We start from the raw sequence: 21,449 nt of genomic DNA on the forward strand, positions 1-21,449 counted from the left end.
TGTTCCAAGTTGGTCTTCCCATGAAAGTTTGTTATTAATGATAACGCCTAGATGTTTATATGCCTTTACTTGTTCTATAGATGTTGTGTTTATTTGCAGTTCACGTATAGTTTGTTTTTTCTATCTGAAATCTATTATAAGTTCTTAGTTTTTGTGACATTCGGTGCACCAGTTTGTAAACTCTTCTATCATTTCAATGTAAAACTAGAAATGCTGTCAATTTCATTTGGTAAATAAAAACAACAAGTTGAAAACAATATTTGAAATGTTTATTTAAGTGCACTAAAAAGGTTCAAAAAAGTCTTTTTGTTTTTACATCTAAAACAATGATAACATCTGTTAATCAAGTAATTAAAAACACAATATAAAAAAGGCATACACTCAAGCATAAGACACAATGTGGACATAGACTTATATATATACTACCAGACTGGAAACTGGAAATAAATTCTTATCCGCGACAGATCGATCGTGAACATTTTGTAGAAAGTTGGATCAAGGCGTTGTTTTGTAAAGTAGTTCAAAGAAGTAACGTTGTTTTTTTTTTAACTCTAACCTATGTAACATATAATTTTATTTTTTAGATTTAGATCTAGTAATTGATTATCAAAAATACACAAAAAATCACAATTTAGTGTTGCATTCAGTCTTTTGATAAAGAATATTGTGTATCTAAAAATTGCAAAATAATAATTACGAGACGAGAGTACACTTATTATTGATGTTCGTTTACTAGATCTAGATCTAAAAATTAAATTATATGTTACATAGGTTAGGATTGAAAAAAAGTAGTCTTTACTTCTTTGAACTACTTGACAAAACAACGCCTTGTTTCAGCTTTTAACAAAATGTTCACGAGCGATCATTTTGTGTAATGTTCAAAAGTCTCCATGTCCAGTCTAGATATAGTATATATAATTCTATGACCATGGATAAATGTACAATTCAGAAATATTCAACTGCGACTTTTTAGAAGAGTTGGTAAGAAGAAAACATGAATGAGTTTTATTAGCTGTAAACAAAACAACACGCTTATTTCACAACACACACAAACACACACTAATTTTAAACTCCTACTAAAAGACATTAAATATTGAAACCCCCCTTCCCATTTGAAGCCTAGAGTAGGCTTACATTCATAACAAATAAAACAATATATCCATTATTTTATATCATTAAATGAGATTTTAAAAGCCCTGAAATTCACTGGAAGACATCAATAAATCAATAGCAAATCCTTAAATATACACAACTTTTATAGCAAATTGTCGAAAAGAAAATTGCTCAAACGTTTACCGTTTTCATGCATTCTGAGCTTCAGAAATTCTCTCCTGTTGTCTGCAATGCTTTTTTTTTTTATCATAATAAGAAGATCGCATGTCAAAAGTAAAAGTAAAAAAAAAAAAAGGTGGGGCGGGCAGACATTTAAGTGTTTTGTTGAAATCAGAGAGCACCAAGAGGAATCTTGGTAAAAAAAAAAGTCTAGTCGCAGGTCCAATTAAGTTTAATAAATAAGGAGGCAGCGCTGGCCAATTTTATTATGTGAGCACTATTTCAGATAATATAGCACAAGTACGTCTGGGATAGGTGGGAACGTCATCATTTCATCTTTGTGTAAGACGTCGCGGACATTTTTTGTGTTGCTATTGCATAACAGTTGTCCCTATAAAGATGTACAACAGAATAGTTTCTATCATATTCTGACACAAGACATTTGCTGTTATTTTGAAATGTATTCTTCAAAGAACTTTCATAAAGTCGTAAGTTCATCTTTGTGTAAGACGTTGCCATATTATCCCTCGAATTTTTGATAATTTGTTAAAATAAATAACTAAATAAAAACACCAGGCCTTGGACCTAGATGGCAAATCTTTCTCCAAAATAAAATTAATTTAATTAATTCAGGTGTCAATAACATTTCAATAAAGTATTTGTATATTACTTATTTATAAAATACAAACCTAAAATTTGATGACCACCAAAATTATGAATATCTCATAGTCACAATAAAAATCAATGTTACCACATCGATGTTAAGAAGAGGGAAACAAGAATTTTCCATCAAAAATTCATAATATAAAGTTAATTTTCTAAATAAATACTTTGCATCCGGATTTTCATCACAAGGAGAGAAAACCTTCCTGCTATTACCGATCCAATTGAGGACATAGGAGCTATATATGTAAAAGAGCGCTTTCCTTCGCTTAGTTGGCCATACAAGTGAAGGAAAGTGAGGCGTTCAGCATAGATCCAGCCTCCTGGGAGACATAGACACATGACAGAGCATCATGGCGTCGCGCTGTGAAAACTGGCGCACAGGTTGCTGAGGAAAAGAGAACAACGCTGGCAGAGGAAAATCGCCAGAGAAGAAAAGCAAGACAAACGACACTAGCTCCAGCTGGAATAACCTGCCCAGTGTGCAGCCGAACATTCCGGGCTCACATAGGTCTCACCAGCCACATGAGGAGGCATAAAACCCCAGTGCAAAACCCTCAGTCCCCTGGATGACAAAGTGGTTATCATCGAACCACGATGGACGAACTATATATATATGTCTGTGTGTGTGTAGAAGAAGAAGTAATTCACACACTTTCAAGTAGAATAAAGCATATGGAACTGTAACTAAACTGTTGGCATTCTAGCTAGAGTTTTCAAATAATTAAGTAATAAACAATTACAAAAGAAAAAAAATATTTTGAAGGACTAAATGAATACGGAGTAATATGAAAGAAGCTAGTATCACATGTACAGTGTAGACAATTGAGCAATATCTGAAATCAACTAATCACCGAGATAAACATTACTGTCACATTATGTTGTTGACAACAAAAAAAAAAAACAACAGAAATCCCTACAAGGATTTCCTTGAAATAAAAGATCCCATTTTAAAGAGCCTTTGTGTATTAAAAAAAAATTACTTATTAGGACTTTTGCCTTATGAAGAGAGAAAGACTATGGCTGTCAGGTCACATGATGGGCCAGGTGGTTGATGGAGAAGGAAGAAGAATTTTAAATTGTAATTTTATTTATTTTGTATGTGTCAAAGTATTTAAAAAAAAGGAAAACTAGAAAGATTTCATATTTTTTATTACCGGAAATGTATTCATAATACAAAGTACAAGATTAATAATTTAAAAAGAAAGTGTATGTACATGATTGGAAGAAAAAAGGGCCAATATGAATTGTATAAATCTGACAAAGATATAAAATAAGGTATAAATATAAGAAAGATGTTATCAATAATAAGTAAAGCCTAATTTGACTTAATTACTAAAAAAAAGAAAAGAATCAAGGTTACAAAGACAGTTTATGTGGAAACACAAACTCAAAATCGGCCCTCGAAGTGGTTTCAATATTTTCAGAAAGAACATCAGAAGGAAATTCTATCAAAGACAAATGACAGAGAAGAATGGAGAAAGAAGGTTAACGGATCTTGTGTGGTTCCCCAGCGCTCCACAGACCAAAGGATAGGTGAAAGTGAATATGAAGTTAGATGTGAATCTGGCCTAACTAATGTCTTATAATGAATGTATAAGTGCTCTAATTGTTTTGTAAAGGGACAATCTCTTATTCTTCAGAAAAACAAAAACGTTTCCGTATGTATATAGTTCGGGTTCTCACTGCGATACAGGGTAGTTCACGAGATAATGATAAACTACTAATTAATTGTTGTTTTAAATTATGTCCAACATATATGCATACTAAACAGATTTTTTTTCTTTAAAAAAAGAAAATATTCTTTTGTGTAAATGTAGTAGTCAATATGACAGAACTTATTGTACTTAGCAATATATTTGGGAAAAAATTTTTTTGACAAAAAAACTAAAACCGTTTGCATAAAGTTGGTAAAAATATGGTAAATGGCCATTTCCCCTACTAAAGAGACTTCAATGTTTGTTACTATTAATAATAAATAGTTGTAAAAGTGGTTCATTTTTATGAAAAATACTGCTTGCATAAGTGATTTTAAAAATTAGATTTTTCGCTTTCAGAAAAGAAAAAAGTAGCCGTTGCATCAGAACTTTGAATGGTCTAAAATATTATAATGTCGGATTTTCACTATCCTTTCGAGGGCCGCCCAAAAAAACAACAACATACAAAATATATTGTAGAAATGTTTTAGAAAAATTCTAGCAAAGTTTAATTATTTTGAACTGGATAAGAACAAATTGCATTTTGTTTTTGGAAATTGTAATAGGACGTAATTATATGGATATAGCATAGTATAGCAATGTGTTAAGAGATTTAAAATCGTCTTTATTATAGCGATATATGCACACCTCATGCTTAACATCATATCCCGACTGAGTCACAATAAGCCGGCCTTGAGAAAACGCGATGCACTTCGGTGTTGTAAGACCATCATCAGAGGTTAGTACTTCCCATAGACGCCCATTTTTGGTCAAAATATACACTCCACTGTTGCATACAACAAGCGTATTATCATCGCTGTCTGTACAGACTCCAAACAACGAAACGAAATTTTCAGAAGGAAGGTGAAAATCTAAAGATGTAAAGCAACGCAGTAGCCTGCCTTGAAAATGGAATATTTTGACACAGTTGTTTCCCGTGTCGGAGACAATAATCTGATTCGATGAGTTTGTGGTGACACAGTAAGGATGATCGAATTCTTGAGGGCCGTCACCATATTTGCCAAAAATATGGCTGATAGTTCCGTTTGGTTGTAGAACTGTGACAGAATGTTTACATATATCAGTGAATATAATATGGTCATCGATTGTGACACATATTCCGTGAGGAAATTCTACCGCTGCCTGCTGAGTGAAACACATTTTGAGAGTACCATCTATGCTAAACAACTTAATTGCTGCATTGACGCTGTCTGTTACAACTACATCTTCACTAGATGTGACAGCTACGCCCATTGGATAACAAAGTTGAGATGGTTTTGAACCTTTACTTCCAAATTTTGATTTGAACACGCCGTCAAAATTAAAAATTTGAACTCTGTGGTTTTCAGTATCCGCGATAATGACGTCACCTGTTATAAAAAGAAAGAAATGTATATTAAGGATGACTATAGATCTATTTTTCATTTCAAATTGACATCTATGGAATCTTTGACTTGTACATGTCAGTTAGTGTGGAAATGGACAACTAGCGTATTTTGTTTGACTAGAAACTGCTCAGTTTGGAACAAGGAGTAGAGATAATAGTGAAGGCAGAGCGTTTCTCTGTTGCTAGTTAGTTCAAACTTTCACTTTATGCTGAGCCATAGAAGAATTTGAACATAATATTATTTGACTTTGGATCAGGACAGTGTGACTCTACACATGTCTGTTATAATGAGGTGACTGCGTGTTTGAATTAAAATGTCCACACACTTCGGAAGCTTGGAGAAACGAAGGGAGCATTAAAACTTACAAAATATCCAATCAAATGTTAAGTAGTAGATTTAGTCAAGGCTCTTTTTTGGTTGACCTTCTTTAAACGACTAAAATTTCAGCCATAAAAGAAAAAAAATGGACATTTTTAAAGCTAAAACTTATTGTTGCGCACAGATTGAGGTTGTGACAAGTCAAAAACTCGCTGTCAGAGTCACTCAAATTTATCACAGCATTAATTATTATTATTTATTATTTATTTAGTTTATTTCAATTATTTCCCCGTCCTAACCCCAATTTCTTCACCCGCACCACCCTTTCCTCTCCAGGCTAGACTTAGTTGACCACATTGGAGATAGCTAAAGCGCGTCCTTTCATTTATCTGCCCTTGATCGGGGAAAGGTAAACACACAATCTCTTTTGTCTTGCCCGCCGGATGTCTGAAGGACGGTCGCGGTTGACACCACCTTGGTTTGAATGCAAGCTAATCCTTCTCCCCCCCCCCCTTCTCTCACGTCTCTCTTTGATCTAAGAGATTACCCTGGTCAACACACCGCGTGATATTCCAAGGTGCGGCTCCCACCTCGAGTCCAATCCACCCACGTGTAAGATAAATCTTAGCCTAGGGCATTTCCTGTGTCCGCCCGCACTTTCCAGGCTTATATAAAGTAAACCAACTCAAATCAGACTCTCTTTCATTCTCATTCGAGCTGAGCTATCGAGTCTGGACTGCTTCATTTTTTCTCACTCCTAGAGGAATACCTGGTGGTAAGCCGAACTTAATCACAAGTTCCATCTTAATTACTCTGTGTATATTTCCATTGGATTTTATCATGTGTATTTTGCCTAGTTCATTTATATTTAATTAGTGCATTGTGTATTTCTCACTGGCGTAAGTAGAAAACATAAACATGTCCTATGTATTTATTTATGTATTGCATTAATCTATTAATGCTACGTTGCTCAATTGATCGTTGATGCAACCATGTATTTATTTGTACACCTTATTTTATTTCCTTTATCTCGGTTGACAGCCTTGATAATTCTACTATCGCACTAATACTGCGCTTAGAAAGGAGATATGAGTTATCTCCCCTGTAATGAATTGTCTCCCCTGTACTCATTTTACTCTAATGAGAGTTGCGCCGCTTGAAGGGACACCCTCTCCATTCAAGCACGCTTCATTGTTCTCGACCCACGGTCATATGTAAACAAACCATCTGGGTCGCTGACCACCGCCCATTCCCCCCCCCTTCTTTCTCTATCCACCTGTGTTGTTTATTTGAGATTATTATTTCCCCTTCTATGTACATTTTTATATTATTACTTTCCCTTTTATGTACACTTTTATATTGCTACTATCAGCCATCTGTTTTCCAAATCCTATTTGTCATCATCTCCCCTTTATGCTCTAAAGCAACTTTACCAATCTGACGAATGCACCTCAGTCGAGGGCATCGATAAGATGCATGAGAGACATGTCCTAACTTGTCTTTATTTATCCGCAGCCTCCCTCAGGTGTCTGCCTATTTACCTGCCTATTTAGTTGATATCAAGAATCACCTACTATCTTTGTGCTTAGTGCTATTCAGCACTGCACTAGCTCACTGACCTGCCTATTTATTCATTGGATCAACGATCTATTTACCTGCATTTGTGCTTAGTGCTATTCAGCACTGCACTTGCCTACTGAGATCTACTCAACTCTACCACTTGGCGCTATCGGCATTGCCCGCCTATTCGACAGCCCACCTGTCAAGCTATTAGGTGCGACGTCCCTATAGACTCGGATCTGTGTGAGACGTCATAGCTACGCCAACCCTCTGCAACTCACTGGACATATCCTGTCAACTACGCTGCCCACGGCAGATCAGCTCTGCCCGCAGTAACCTTGTGCCCACGGTAGCCGGCCACCCGCCCTATTGTGCCCACTACAGATATTAGATTTTAGGGATTGAGACTCCACAAGAACTATATCACCGGCGTCCCTCTATCCGCTAGAGCGCCACCTCCAGCTGCAGAACCTCAAGCCAGGACACAGCCAGCTGCGACATCAACAGGACAACCAGCTAAGTCAGAGGACAAAGTGACATGCTCTCTTATTAAGTGCTAGAGTGATGATCAAAATACCTTACTAATTAGAGATAGATGCAAACCCTCCCCCTTTTTATTCTTATATGTATATTTATGTAAATAAATATGCTTCATTTTTAACTTTTGTATCTATCTTTCATTGCTTTGTCTCGTTACGTGTCTGCTCCCGATTCATATGCTGATAAGTGGGGTGTGATAGCTTTAAAAATAATCATCCCCTAGACATTAAACGCGCCAAACACACGTCACATTTCCCCACCTGTCACAGAGGTAGAAAGACAAGGCTTTTTATCCCTAATGACTACAACTCACTAGGGCACAAGGCAAAAGATTACTCCTATATGGAAGAAGGAGGACGTCGGACTGCTTCATTCCATTGGAGTAGTAAAAAAAGGTATTTTATCTTTTAGACCTACGATAATTTGTCGGCCAAGTAGTATATCAGTGTTTGTGTGTCTAAATGGGGGATATTATTGGCCATTTCATTGTTGGATAAAAATAGAGGCAGTAAAGAAACCTACAACGTTTAAAGGATGGACAAGTATCTTGTAGATGCTTACCAGACTTTGTAGTTGTCACACCACATGGCATATCGAATTGACCTCGACCTTGGCCTTTCCTTCCAATTTTTTTCCACAATTTGCCTTGATCTAGTTCCGTCTTGTTAAAGATGGTATCTGATTTTGTTAGGCGTTTTAAGAAATACATTATTCTTTAGCTTTTTAATTTCAGACAAAAAATTAGGTCACTTGAAGTCTTTTTCTCCATGTATCTAATTTTGTTTGTACTTGACAGATGGTCATTTCTTGTGACCAGATGAGCACTTTCTATGAAACATTGGAAGTTGACTTTGGTCTACAAGTCCTGCAATAAATAAACAAACAAATAAAAGTATGTTTTATCAATACAATTTTCAATCATTTCACACACAAACTCAATGACTTCTCTCTCTCTCTCTCTTGGATCGGTTTAAGATTGCTCCTATTGCAACTATTTCTGCCAAAATCTAATTTCAGCCATTTATGAAAGTAAGCCCTATATTACCAAAACTTATTGAAATAAATGTCGATAAAGATGCAGTCGACAGTAGACGACCATAAGATAGTAGAGATTTAATGTAATTTCCATAGATATTATGCTTACACACAGTGGCGTCACTAGCGGGGTGCGGGGGATGCGAGTCGCACCGGGTGACATCCACCAGGGGGTGACACCCAAGTTGGAAAAATGAACTTTTTCAAAATACAACATTGAAAAACTTAAAACTGACTACCTTGAATGTCTCTCACAGTTTCGTTTCAACGTGTCCCAAACCTTCTTAATTGAATTCGATTTGACCTGTAATAATACGTTGTAGACGTCAGGAGAGTTTCTGAAGCTCAGAAATGTAGAAAAACGCTTGGTACAACTCTGAGTGAGCTTCTAACTTCTTATCCCCTCGCGCGCCATTCGATGCAAAGAGCTGCAAGCTCTCTCTACAGAAATCAGTCTAAGGCGACACTTTCACAGCCACTTTGCAGCTGTTGCCCATGAAATTCAGGACTTCTAAAACGTTGACGGCCATGTTTTTTGCGTTCCTCCTTTCGGCTTTCATGTTAAGGCTGACTTTGGTAAACGTGTTTCGTCTTGTCTAATGATATGTCCCACAAATATCAGTTGACGTTCAGTCGCCACTTCCCTAAGACGGCAAAAGCCTGTGCGGGAAAAGATTTCTCTATTGGTAACACTATCTCTTAATATTATTCGTAGGAGCTCAACCATCACTGCTCAGCCATCACTGTTCAACCATCACTCCTCAGCATCTTTTCAACCTTCCAAGTCACTAAGCGTAGTAGCCTTTGGAACAATGATTGAGTAGGTGGATTTTAATCTCCAGGCTAATTGATTTGTTTGCTCAGATAGGCAAACCTTTTTGAAAGATGGCTCCTGCTTTCCAATCTGACATGCAACACCATGATATGCATCTTCATCGCTATTGAGATAACACTGCCTAAATAGGTGAACTTTTCTATTAGTTCAAAATCTTTAGGACCAATGTTGATGAGGTACTGAGAACCTGCACCCAATATGCATAACTTTGAGGTGTCTGTATCCGTCGTATCATGTATACATTTAATTGTATTTCAAAGATAAGCTATGTCGTCTGCAAAAATCCAACTCTGTTTGGTTTACGCCATGGGTACCCTTATTCTCTTGCTATTTTCCAGAGTGATTCCGGTGGACGCTATCAAACTTTTTTAATATACAAAACTGATCAACATCATTGGTTGGTAGTCCAGTCTCGACGATGTTTCGTAGGACGTAAACCTGTTCAGTGCTTGATTTGACTTTTAGGAAGCTGAGAAACACTAGTATAATTAAAAACCTTTTCCTTAAGGAGCTCTTAAATTATGTCAAATATAAATGCTGAACTCAATGTTTTCTAATGGGCTTTGTTGCTGCACATCAAAATTATATATGTGTCAGACGCGAATAGCCCAAATTTTCAGTAAAAGAAATTACAAAAGTCATTTTTCTACAGAAGAAGTTACGAAAGTTATATAATGTCACAACGTGTGTTGTGGTGCCGGGGATTTCGCTTGAATTAAAATAGTTGAATAAATGAGGATCTAGGATTCACAATAAAAGATTCTTTGTTAAAACACAACTCTGGAACTTTATTTAAATATAAAACGTAAGTACAGCTTATGTACAAGTTACAGATCAACAAGCACAAATAACATTACAAAGGCTTTAAATCAGAGCTCCTAGAAAACGCGACTGTCTACTAGGAAATTCTTTCATCGACTGGCGTTCTTTCTACTCTCGTCAATTCTCTGGCGCTAAAATGTCTTTATTTATTTTCAAATCAACCAATAGATTTGCAACATCGTAATTACGTCTCGGGTAAAACCTGAGGCGCTGTGAAGGATCTAGATTTGTGGGGTAATTCCTGAGGCTCAGTCAAAGGTTTATATTTCTATTTACACATAAGCTTTTAAATGTGAAATATACAAATAAATCTATAATGGCATCTGTGACATATTACCCCCCCCCCTCCATTTAGCATTTGTATGGTAATAGAAATGCTCATATGTATTAAAATATTTAAATATACATAAGATACCATACATGAAATTATAGAAAAATGGTTGAGGTAACATATGACAATGCTCTGAAAAATAAAGTCAACTTGAAGATAACATTTAAAAAAATGTAAATGTAGTGTCAGGTATATGAGAACAAAATTATTGATGACTTAGAACACCTGTTTCACTATTCAAGTGGTTATGAAAATGAGACAATATCAAAAGTTGTACAAAGCATAATACTTGAATGAATTAAATCTTGAATTGAATGAGTTACTTCTCTTCATGGTGCTTCATGATAAAATTAAAATATGACAATACAAAACTGATATACTACACCTGTGGAAGAAAAATATATACACAATTATGTAAAGAATTAAATACATCTGGAAAGTGTGTCAGCGAAAACATTCTCACGTCCAGGAATTGTCTTGACCTCAAATTGGTAGTCTGTGAGTTGTAGACTCCAACGAGTTAAACGACTGTTCGCTAACTTCTTTGAGTTCAGAAATGCTAGTGGTGCATGATCAGTTAGGAGTGTGAAATGAGCACCTAGTAGATATCTGGAGAACTTGGCTATGGCCCATACAATGGTTAGACATTCACGTTCGATGGTTGAGTATCTGGTTTCAGCTGGTGACAACTTCCTGCTGATGAAAAATACTGGGTGCAAAGTCTCTTGGCATTTCTGTGAAGTGTCTTGGTATTTCTGCATTAGGCATGCACCTATAGCTGAAGATGAAGCATCTGTGGCGAGGTAAAATTGCTTCTCTGGATTCGGAAGTTTGAGAATAGTGTCTCTTGAGAATTCAGCTTTAATGTTCTCAATAGTGGTATGTAACTTTGTAGACCATGGAATCTTCGTTGGCTGTCCTTTCTTAGTGAGTTCAATCAATGGAGCTATGAGTGCTGTGTAACCTGGTATGAAATGTCTGTAGAAATTACACAGACCCAAAATACTTCTCACTTGCTTTTTACTGGTGGGGACTTTGATGTCTAGTATGCGTTGAATAATGTTCTCTTGTGGTCTCAGCGAATTGTAGCTGACTCTATAACCCAGGAAGTATATTTCTGACATGGCTAGTTCTACCTTGCTAGGCTTTATGGTAAAACCGTGTTGTTTCAGTATGCTAAAAACTTCTTGTAGTCCTTTGATATGTTCGTTCTATGTCTTATGGAATATGCAAATGTCATCTATATATGACACTGTGTCAGAGCGATTGCCTAGTATGCTGTGAATGGCTCTATTAAAGGTGCTGCTGGCGTTGACTAGACCAAATGGCATGAAGTTGAAATGGAATAGCCCATAAGCTGTGGTGAATGCCGTAAACCGTTTGCATTCTTGTCTGACTGGTATTTGGTAATAACCTCTGGATATACATACATATATATATACATATATATATATACATATATATATACATATATATATATATATATACATATATATATACATACATATATATATATACATACATATATATATATATATATATATATATACATATATATATACATACATATATATATATATACATACATATATATATATATATACATACACATATATATATATACATACACATATATATATATATATATATACATACATATATATATACATACATATATATATACATACATATATATATACATACATATATATATACATACATATATATATATATATATATATATATATATATATATATATATATATATATATATATATATATATATATATTGTTACGAATCTCCCTATCCAGGCTCGCTGCAAATGGTACCAAACGACACCACCAACTTAAAGAACTTGACAACTCTGGGCTTCAAAGTAACGTAATAGTTTAATGTCAATAAATAACAGCCAACACTGTACAATTGGCAGCACGTAACACAAGACTGTACAAATATCTCTCCGCCGTGTCAACTCTTGCACTGGTCTCTCTGTCTCGTCTTGGACTTGTACTGAGCCGTTGTAACGAACTGTAGATCGGGAAGTTGTGACTGACTGGTCTCTGATACCTTCGCTCTTTATATAGGGTCCCTACAGGCCTTCTCGAATCGGACAGAACGTCGCTCGACCATTCTGGGTGGTCAGATGACTACAATTCTCGTGACGCTCCTGAGCTGTGTTCACGACGCCGATCCTTCCCGAACCGTCATGTTGAAACTCGTCTCGGCTGACCGTCGTAACTCGTCACGCTCGACCGCTCATCTAGCGCTGGCCTGGGGCGATTGGCGTTGGCTGACTACACACACACACACCACCCCCATCTGTGCCACCACCAGGTTTATAACAATATATATATATATATATATATATATATATATATATATATATATATATATATATATATATATATATATATATATATATATATATATTAATAGTATACAATGTAAAAAGAAATTGTCAAATGTGATGAAAAGAGAAATATATTATCCAGTTGGCATTATCATTCAAACATCGTGAATGTCATAAAATAAGTCATAAGTTTATACCGGAAGTACCTCATCTCACATTTTGGAGTTGAACGAAACTTATGCTTAGTTACCCTTAGTGTTGGCAGTCCTGTATATATATAGTCTATGGTTCTGCGTATACTGTAGGCGTAGTCATATCACAACATGAGCACATGTGATTCGTAAAACATTAAAATACACAGTAAACACTGCACTCATCATTAATCTTCGGAATCGGAGGGGGGAACTGATGTGTGGGCGACATCGTTCCGACCACAGCTAATGCCCAGACATTCATCTCACCGAGATGATACATAGTCGCTTCGCGACTGAAGGAGGCCATAGATATCTAGATCTACATTTCAGATCGAATCTAGTTTAGAAATCTAGATTCTATCTTGAGACTAGATTGTCATTAGTCTAGATCTAGCTCTACCTGACCAAAGTCTATTAATTAGGATAGACTTACATCTACTATCTAGATTATTTTATATAGAGTCTGTATCTAGATCTAGAATAATTCTATAGCTAGTCTAGATCAGACTCAAAAGATCTACTGTCTATACAATATTGAATATACTTTTATATACTTCTACTTATAGATCTACTTTTCAACGCCCACATAATAAAAATAAGGCCGGTAGTGACGTTTTGGCGCCGACGTTTTGGCCCCGCCATTTTGGCGACGGGACGTTTTGGCGCGAGATATCATTTGACGATAATTTAATAAGCACGTAGCTTTTATAACAACGTTTATTTCACTCTACCATAATAGTGTATGTATAGTAGAAATTCTAACACAGTTCAGCGATTTTTTTTTTTAATTAGCCTATAAAGGTTTTGCTTATTTCATGAATATAGGCCTATAATAAGTCTATAAGCCTATAATAAGTCAGATTCCTGAATGGTAATGACATGCTATATTTGAGTTCTGCTAATCGCACTGGATGACATTTTTGGATTTCTTTCCAAAAGATTTTTTTTTATTTGACATTAGTGTAATATACGAACTAGCTAAGTGTCACACTTTAATTATAACAAAACCATGTTAACATCTAAAGCTCTATTACGCTGAATGACAATAACTCCATACATAGTAAAGATCAAGACACGGAATGTGGTCATTATAAACTCTAACGTGAAAAGATATATTTTGAGAAATTGGGTAGGGGTGATTTGGGTGACACATCTCGCATTGACGCAGGTAGAGTTAAACAAATGAAGACAAGACCAGCACCGATCACTGGTCGTTGGCGTCATGCGTCTGGCAATCATCTCCTTGGATTGGTCATTACATGTGACACCTATCCCGCCCCCTCTCTTCTGCTCACATTTCACTCCTTGTATATACTCTTTCCTCCACTCCTCCCCTCTCTCACACGATTTTTGTTTTTCATTTTAAAGTGATATCTTAAAAAAATTTTTTGAAAATAAAAGTGTGCCTCTTAATAAACACACATACACAAGCCAAAATGTTTATTAAACACAAACACACATTTACATTTAGTACGTGAAAAATATGTCTTAACACAAACACTCATGCAAATCATAGATATGAATAATTCTTTTAAAAGAAAAAATACAATAAACGTACATAATGTATTTCGCGCCAAAACGTACTGCTTCGAAATAAGGCTTGTCATCGGGTCCGAAGATTCACGAGGATCTCGAATGAAGTATTTCCCGTGGCTGCGCAGCCCAGCTGTGACCTACATATTTTGCCACAACCAGGGCAAGCATAACCATTGTCCGCCTATGGTCGATTAAGATTTTCTTTTCGCCGTCTGCGTCTGTCCTCGGAAGCGGATTTCCTTTTGGTCTGAAATGTGCACACCGCGGCCTAAGTGATTGTCCTCCAGCTGCCTGTCTCGCTCACCAAAAAAGACTGCTTTTGGCATACGTTCGTGAAGTGTTCTACCACGTTAAGGGGACGTCCATTTACGGCGATCTTTAGGGCTGATTTGATTTTATTGGGTCACTTCTGGAACATTACTTCTGCTTTCCCAAGGTTTATAGATAAACAGACATAGGCGGGAGCGTATACGAATTCGTTGACCGCGATCTCGAGATCATGTTCATTGTGGGCTAGCAGGGCGCAATTATCGGCATAGAGAAGCTCCGTTATGCCCATCTCCTTTGGTTTTGTATGGGATAGTAGACGTTGAAGATTGACACATTGCCGTCTGAACAAAACCGGATGTAGATGCCTTCGTGCAATCGCTGCCTCATTTGACCCAGAATTATGGCAAAGAAGATATCGAATAGAGAAGAAGCAAATACACAGCTTGCTTCACGCCATTTTCTATTGGAAAATGATCGACATGTCACCATTATGTCTAATCTTGACTTTTTGTCACACATGAAACTGTTGAGAATGGATAGGAGCGTAGTTGGGCATCTGAGCCTGGCCAAAATCCTCAATTAACAATTGACCGTGTCGAAAGCCTTGGTGAGGTCCACGAAGGCAGCGTATATATAGTTTTATATAGTATACTAGACTTAAATCTAGTCTAAAATCAAGAATGTCTAAGACTCTAGATCTAGACTGCCTAGAGTACCTGAGATGAGCTCCTATTGAAAAAACAGACTCAATCCTCCCGTAGTGCTCTGGCAAGAAATTGGGCCGTTCGGCGTAATGCCTCATAGCTATCATACAAGTCGAGTGACTGCTCAGACACGTCCCCCCTTAGTTCGCTGAGCTGGGGACACTCGTATAAGACGTGCGACACTGTTTCGACGCTCTCTCCACAGTGACGACATCAGGAGTCAAAGTTCGGACGGAACCGTGCAAAATATGCCTCAATAGGATAGTGTTCCGTCCTACACTGCGCAATAATTGTCTGCTCTGACCTCCTCAGTCGCCACCATGGATCGTCGCGATCTGGGTGACGCATGTGCTGCCAGAAACTACGCTCTATCGGATTCCTCCCAGGACTTTAACCACATTTCATGAATGAGTGCTCGGATTTGTGCCATTGCTTGTAAAAACGTGCTTGGTGCTTCGAGGTATGTGGCTGCCAAAGCACCCTCCCTTGCGAGGGCGTCTGTCGTTTCATTGCCCCTCACGCCGCAATGTGAGGGCGCCCACTGCATGAAAACGACAGCTCCAATAGCTCGGCGGATGTTATCTGCGGCGCCGACTGCCTCTTCTATTACGGGCGACCCACCGCCACCCATATCTAGGAGACTGGAGCGAGAGTAGTGGCACCAGTTTCATGTTGGGTCATTCGAGCTCTAATAGCCTCGAACGCCCGAGTTATCCCTGTTAGCTCGGCGTCCATGGAGCATGCAGCGTAGCCGCATGGGCCAGAGAGCCGATCTGGTTCTATCCGGTCTGGGTAGACTATAAGGGCCCCATACCCAGATCTATCGGTGTCCCTCAATACCGACCCATCGGTATAGCAGAAAATGGCATTTTATGGGTAGGACTTAATTGTTGCTCATGCCTAGAGTACCAGTAAATTCTGATTATCTTAGATTCTGTTTCTACTATATTTATAACCTAGATATTAATTCTAGAAGTAGATCTATACTGATTCTATAGTCACAATTTGAATTCAACGTGAGTATTTATGATTAGGGCCTATATAGATTACAGATTATAACTAGATTTGATAAATCTATAACTATTATGACAAGGCCCATGGCATGTGTGAGATCTATTTTTCAAAGCAACTATAACTAATGGACTTCATCTAAAACAAGTTCTTTCATATATTCACATGCGATTTTTTTTTTAATTTATAAGCTTAGTATTATTTTGGACCAATGTCTCACAACGAATGATAAGAGAAACCATGTATAAACGTCAGGAGAAAACATGACCCCTTAACTCAAGAAATAATTAAGAAATTAAAACAGACACAAAATAAGAAACGAATATTCACAACTGATTATAGTATAAACACATTTTAAAAAATCATTAAAAGTTTTAAAATCACAATTTATATTTCTACAATCATTTTTGTGTGTGAAATTGTGTATCGGAAAATGCCAGGTACTTTAAGTAAGCTAGTCCTAAAAAAAATCCACACAGACCTTGGGTAAAAGTTTCATCAAATAAGGTAGGCCTACTGTAAATGTGTAGTTTCACACACTAGTTTCAGGTCTTCTCTTTTTATAGCCTCTATCGGGTTTTATCCCAACTACCCGTATTTTTGTGCAGAATTTTTTTCTCTATCTATTATAGCCATAGACATAAATAAATATAGACTGGTCGAAGGAAGTAACTTCATGTAACTTGAAAACATAAATATCTATTGTATTCGGATTTCCGAATTATGAAAATTGCATGAGATTCTTAGAGATTAAACAAAACTACACTGCCTCCTTATTTACAATATATATTAGTGTGTGGCTGAAATAGACATGAATACTTAACGTTTATACTGCCCATAAATGCTATATAATAAAGTACACAAAATTGCAAGTCACAAATTTTCGTTTCATAAAACTCTTTAATCGGCCAGTCTATATTTATTTATGTCTATGATTATAGCAAAATAATGCCAGGTTCATTTAAAAAGAGAAATGAAAAATGCAAAAGAAAAATATAAGGAAAAAGGTACTTCCGGCCCAATTTATGATTCTAGTTTTTAATCAAAGAAACGAAACGCATTAGTCCAGCATTGCGCATTCAATAATTGTACAATTTAAATTTATGTAATAACTTTTAATAAAATGTTAAAAGCGACATTTTAAAATAGAATCGAAAACTATTTTGTAACCAATAAATTAATTGGCTTACAGTTTTATTGTTCAACATAAAGAAACAAAATAAACTTATTCTTTTACATCGTTCTGATGTTTATGTTGGGGCGTTCAGACAACGAGACCAATATATGAGATGAACTGCGCAGTGGTTTCCAAATCAGGGAGCTCTGCATATAGTTTTCTTTCTATTGGGTGTTTTGGGGCCAGTGTCTTGTTCGGGCCTCTCGGTAAAGAGTGCAGTTTTGAAAGACATTGTCTGCAGAGAATACTGACAAAAAAAAACAAAACACAAGATGACACCAGAGATTACCGCACCGGGTGACACCGACTCTAGGGAGGTCACTGCCTACACATATTCATTATAGATGGAGTTTAGAAAAACGGCCGAATTGCCATTATCTCTTAGACCTAGCAGAAATGGAAAGGTACAACAACTTTTTTTGTGCAAGAAGCCAAATTGATCATTATGTACACTTTATTGTATGACTATGAGATCAAGTTATACAGTCATTGCAAGAAATCAGCTGAGGTCAACCATAGGAAACGTTTCAATAACATCAAACAAATTGTCTACCAGAGCCAGATCTACATTTTCAGCGTAGAAATCAAACGTTGTAATATCTTTTAATGCCACATAATTGCTTTGCAAATGTCCCCTTAGGTTTTCTAATGCAATGCTTCCAGTGGAACAGTTCAGGCGAAGAAAAGACAAAAAAAAAAGGCGAAAAACAAAGAACAATGTTCAGAATCCAAGATTCAGTTTGGGGCTAAGCCAGAAGGATAAAACTTTAGAATTTCACATTTCACAATTAGTCATCCATCTCTAATTAGTATTTTGCGGGGGAAGCAACATGTTGACAAAACAGCAAAGCTAATAGTCTAATAGCCAGACAATCGCGCATGATATATGGCATGGTTCAATCAGAGAAATCGTTTGTTTGTTTTGTTGTTGTTGATTCGGGAAACCTTAACGAATCGGACTAGAAATAAAAATGCTTTCTGTTCTGACGCGGGGCAATTGTTAGTGGCTATGTAGGCAAACTATTTTCCAACATAATCATGGTTCTCTACACACGTCTTAATCTAAATGAATGTATTACAGTCCCTTTGATTATCAAAAAAAAAACACTGATAAGAACAAATTTACAAAGTTGCAAAAAAGATTAACATCTCTCTCCTCTAAAACTGATGGTTACACACTTAGAGAACAACGTTCATCCTACTCAGTAGCAAGGTACCCGTTGGCCCGGGTTCAAGAATATGTTGATGACCCCCCCCCCCCCAATGACAAATATTTTGTGTGACAAAGAAATCAAATATTAAACATTGCGCCTTTATCTAATATCAGAATGTCGAATGTCAAAATGCAAGGGCCCCTAAAGAGACCAAACCTCCCAGGCGCCCAAATTGTACTATTGCTATTGTACTTTTCGCTCATATTGAAAAGCCATCATTGCCTTGGCATCGTATGCAATTTGAAGAAAGATGGTGATATTTTATTAATTAAGTAATTAAGAATATTTGTTCAGTGAATCCTTCAGACTTCTGGTTCTCGTAAATATGAAAACCTACTAATGACTATCTGATTGCAATTTCTTTAGGTAGTTCGTCATCGGAGTTCACAAAAAATTTTCAGAAAATAATGTTAATTTAATAAATTTTTATTCTATTTGAGTGCTGTCAGATTGAATCTCCTTTAGATGTTTTGCTAAAATTGTATTGCCCAACGGGTCTATTATCTCGTTTTGAATCTGTGGGTCGAGTTAAGGGGGTTGTGTTTTTTTTGTTTGTTTTATTAAGAATGTATGTACTGCTAAGACATCGTCGTTGTTACTTGTGTCAGATAAACGATACTCTTCGCTATGACCACTAAATGAAAGGTTGTTGCATGCTAAAGTTAAAACTAACATTCACTAGGCGATGAATTTCTTTCAGTCAGTCAGTGTCAACTTCTTCAATGTGCTCCTTGTTGATACCATCCACCGTTCTCAGTCGTTCATGTTGTCTGTAGGTTTGACAAGCTTGTTGGTGAAGTGAAGCCGTTAATAGGCCTTTTTTTTTTTGACGATACGGTTGGAAAACAAATAACATTGATGCTGTGTCAGGGTATAAACCCGAGACCATCTAGACCATCCGAAATACTGTCCAGTGCACATACCTTACGAAAAGGCAGCCATTCAAGTGAAAGACACTATTCCATGATAAATGTAATTATCGCTATATCTTAATTTGTGTGTGTGTTATAACCCTCCTCCCAATTCTATTACGATAAGTAGCTAAAAAGTCAACATCTTTAATGTTTTCCTAAGTAACAAACAGAATAGGATTTTCTTTTTATTGTTTAATATCTATTTTAAGTCTAAATCTAGATTTCTGGTAATGGAAAAAAATAAAATATAAAGTTACTAATTTAAAATAAAAAGCAGAAAAAAAAAGGTAATACTATCAACAAGACTATTAATGAGCATATAGTACAAAACAAAAGAAAGACTGGGAGTATGGGATCCAACCGTCACCACATTACAATCAACATATTGAAAGCAGTTACACTTACACTGACTCTAGGTGAAAACACGGGTTAATGTTTTGAAGTTAATATAAAGTTTGATATGACGTTTAGGATGTTTTAAGAAAACTTTTAAATTTTTTTCAGCATTTTTTAACAAAATTGCAGTGTAGGGCTGGCCAATATTGATCATTAGTCATGGGACCAGGCGATATGAAACCCCTTTGTTCTTTGTTTTATTTTATTTTTGCAAAGTATGTAAGAAACATCTTCCTTAATTATTAGGCCAACTGATTTTATCGTGGTTTCTGTAATAAAAGGGCACGAAATTAAGCCTATGGGTGTCAGGTGTGTAAAAAGTCGTTCTGGCCTGATACACAGTGGCTAAGTACGCAGTACTGTCCCTTGTCTATCGACAGCCGTTGACCTGTGTGATTGGCCTGAGTCATGTGTGTCAGTAGGCCGCACACACATTACCCCTTTCAGTCCGCCACTGGAGTTACTACTTGTTATTACAGTAATAACAAGTAAAAACAGTTATAACAAAGAGTTACTTGACACTCTCAAAATATTAAGAATATCTTTATCAAATCAACATAATTAACGCAGGAATAATTTTTATACCCAAGTAAGCAAACTAGCCATTCGTGAAGAGGTGTGGCATGTGGTCCAGCCACGTGATTGAGATTTTTCTCCAAATAAGCAAACTCATTGTCCGGTTACCCATGTAGAGGTGTGGCTTGAAGTCCAGCCGCTAATTCAGATTAGTAATTGTAACTTTTACTCCCAATTGAGGAATTACAAAAAAAGTTAGCAATTTCTTGAACTAATTTTACGAATAGTTTTTTAAATTTTGTTATTGTCTTTTTACATCACAACATTTCACCACAAATGTACAATTGTACTTAATGTGAAGCATTTAAATGTTTACATCCGTGCATCTGTAACTGTAGAACTAGCTTACTATTTGTTTTGTTTTTGCGACTGCTGTCAAATTACAGTCAGTGAGCATCGGCCTGTTATAACACTTGATAATTTTCAAACAAACGAAATAAAGCGTGTTCACAGATGAATCAGGTTCAGAATAATGTGAAAGCTTCGCAGCAAAACTTTCTTAAGTATGGGAATACAGCTTCTGACAGTCATGAAACTTCTGTGAAAGAACTCACTGGCATTTCTCGTTCATGTCACATTTTGCTTGGAGGTATGTCATCTGGAGCTAAATCAGCTTCTGCATTAAATGGTGAGCTGATGGTATAA

The 21,449-nt window shown here is 36.5% G+C and overlaps 1 protein-coding gene and 1 long non-coding RNA gene across 2 annotated transcripts in view; one reads left to right on the plus strand and one right to left on the minus strand.

Annotated features, from left to right (window-relative positions):
- Positions 1 to 252: 252 nt before the first annotated feature.
- The window catches only part of LOC106070570 (tripartite motif-containing protein 2-like), a 29,888-nt gene continuing 8,691 nt past the window's right edge, over positions 253 to 21,449 (minus strand). The window contains exons 2-3 of the mRNA XM_056004765.1: positions 8,000 to 8,303; positions 253 to 5,002 (exon numbers count right to left, since the gene is read on the minus strand). Of these exons, the coding sequence (XP_055860740.1) occupies positions 4,206 to 5,002; positions 8,000 to 8,147 (945 nt within the window). The 5' untranslated portion in view covers positions 8,148 to 8,303 and the 3' untranslated portion in view covers positions 253 to 4,205. The remainder of the gene's footprint in view (positions 5,003 to 7,999; positions 8,304 to 21,449) is intronic.
- Positions 5,166 to 7,559, plus strand: LOC129921809 (uncharacterized). Its single transcript, XR_008773787.1, has 2 exons — positions 5,166 to 6,113; positions 6,854 to 7,559. It is a non-coding gene; the product is annotated as an uncharacterized LOC129921809 (long non-coding RNA).

The sequence above is a fragment of the Biomphalaria glabrata genome, chromosome 11 (genome assembly GCF_947242115.1).
Source record: "Biomphalaria glabrata chromosome 11, xgBioGlab47.1, whole genome shotgun sequence".
Taxonomy (NCBI): domain Eukaryota; kingdom Metazoa; phylum Mollusca; class Gastropoda; family Planorbidae; genus Biomphalaria; species Biomphalaria glabrata.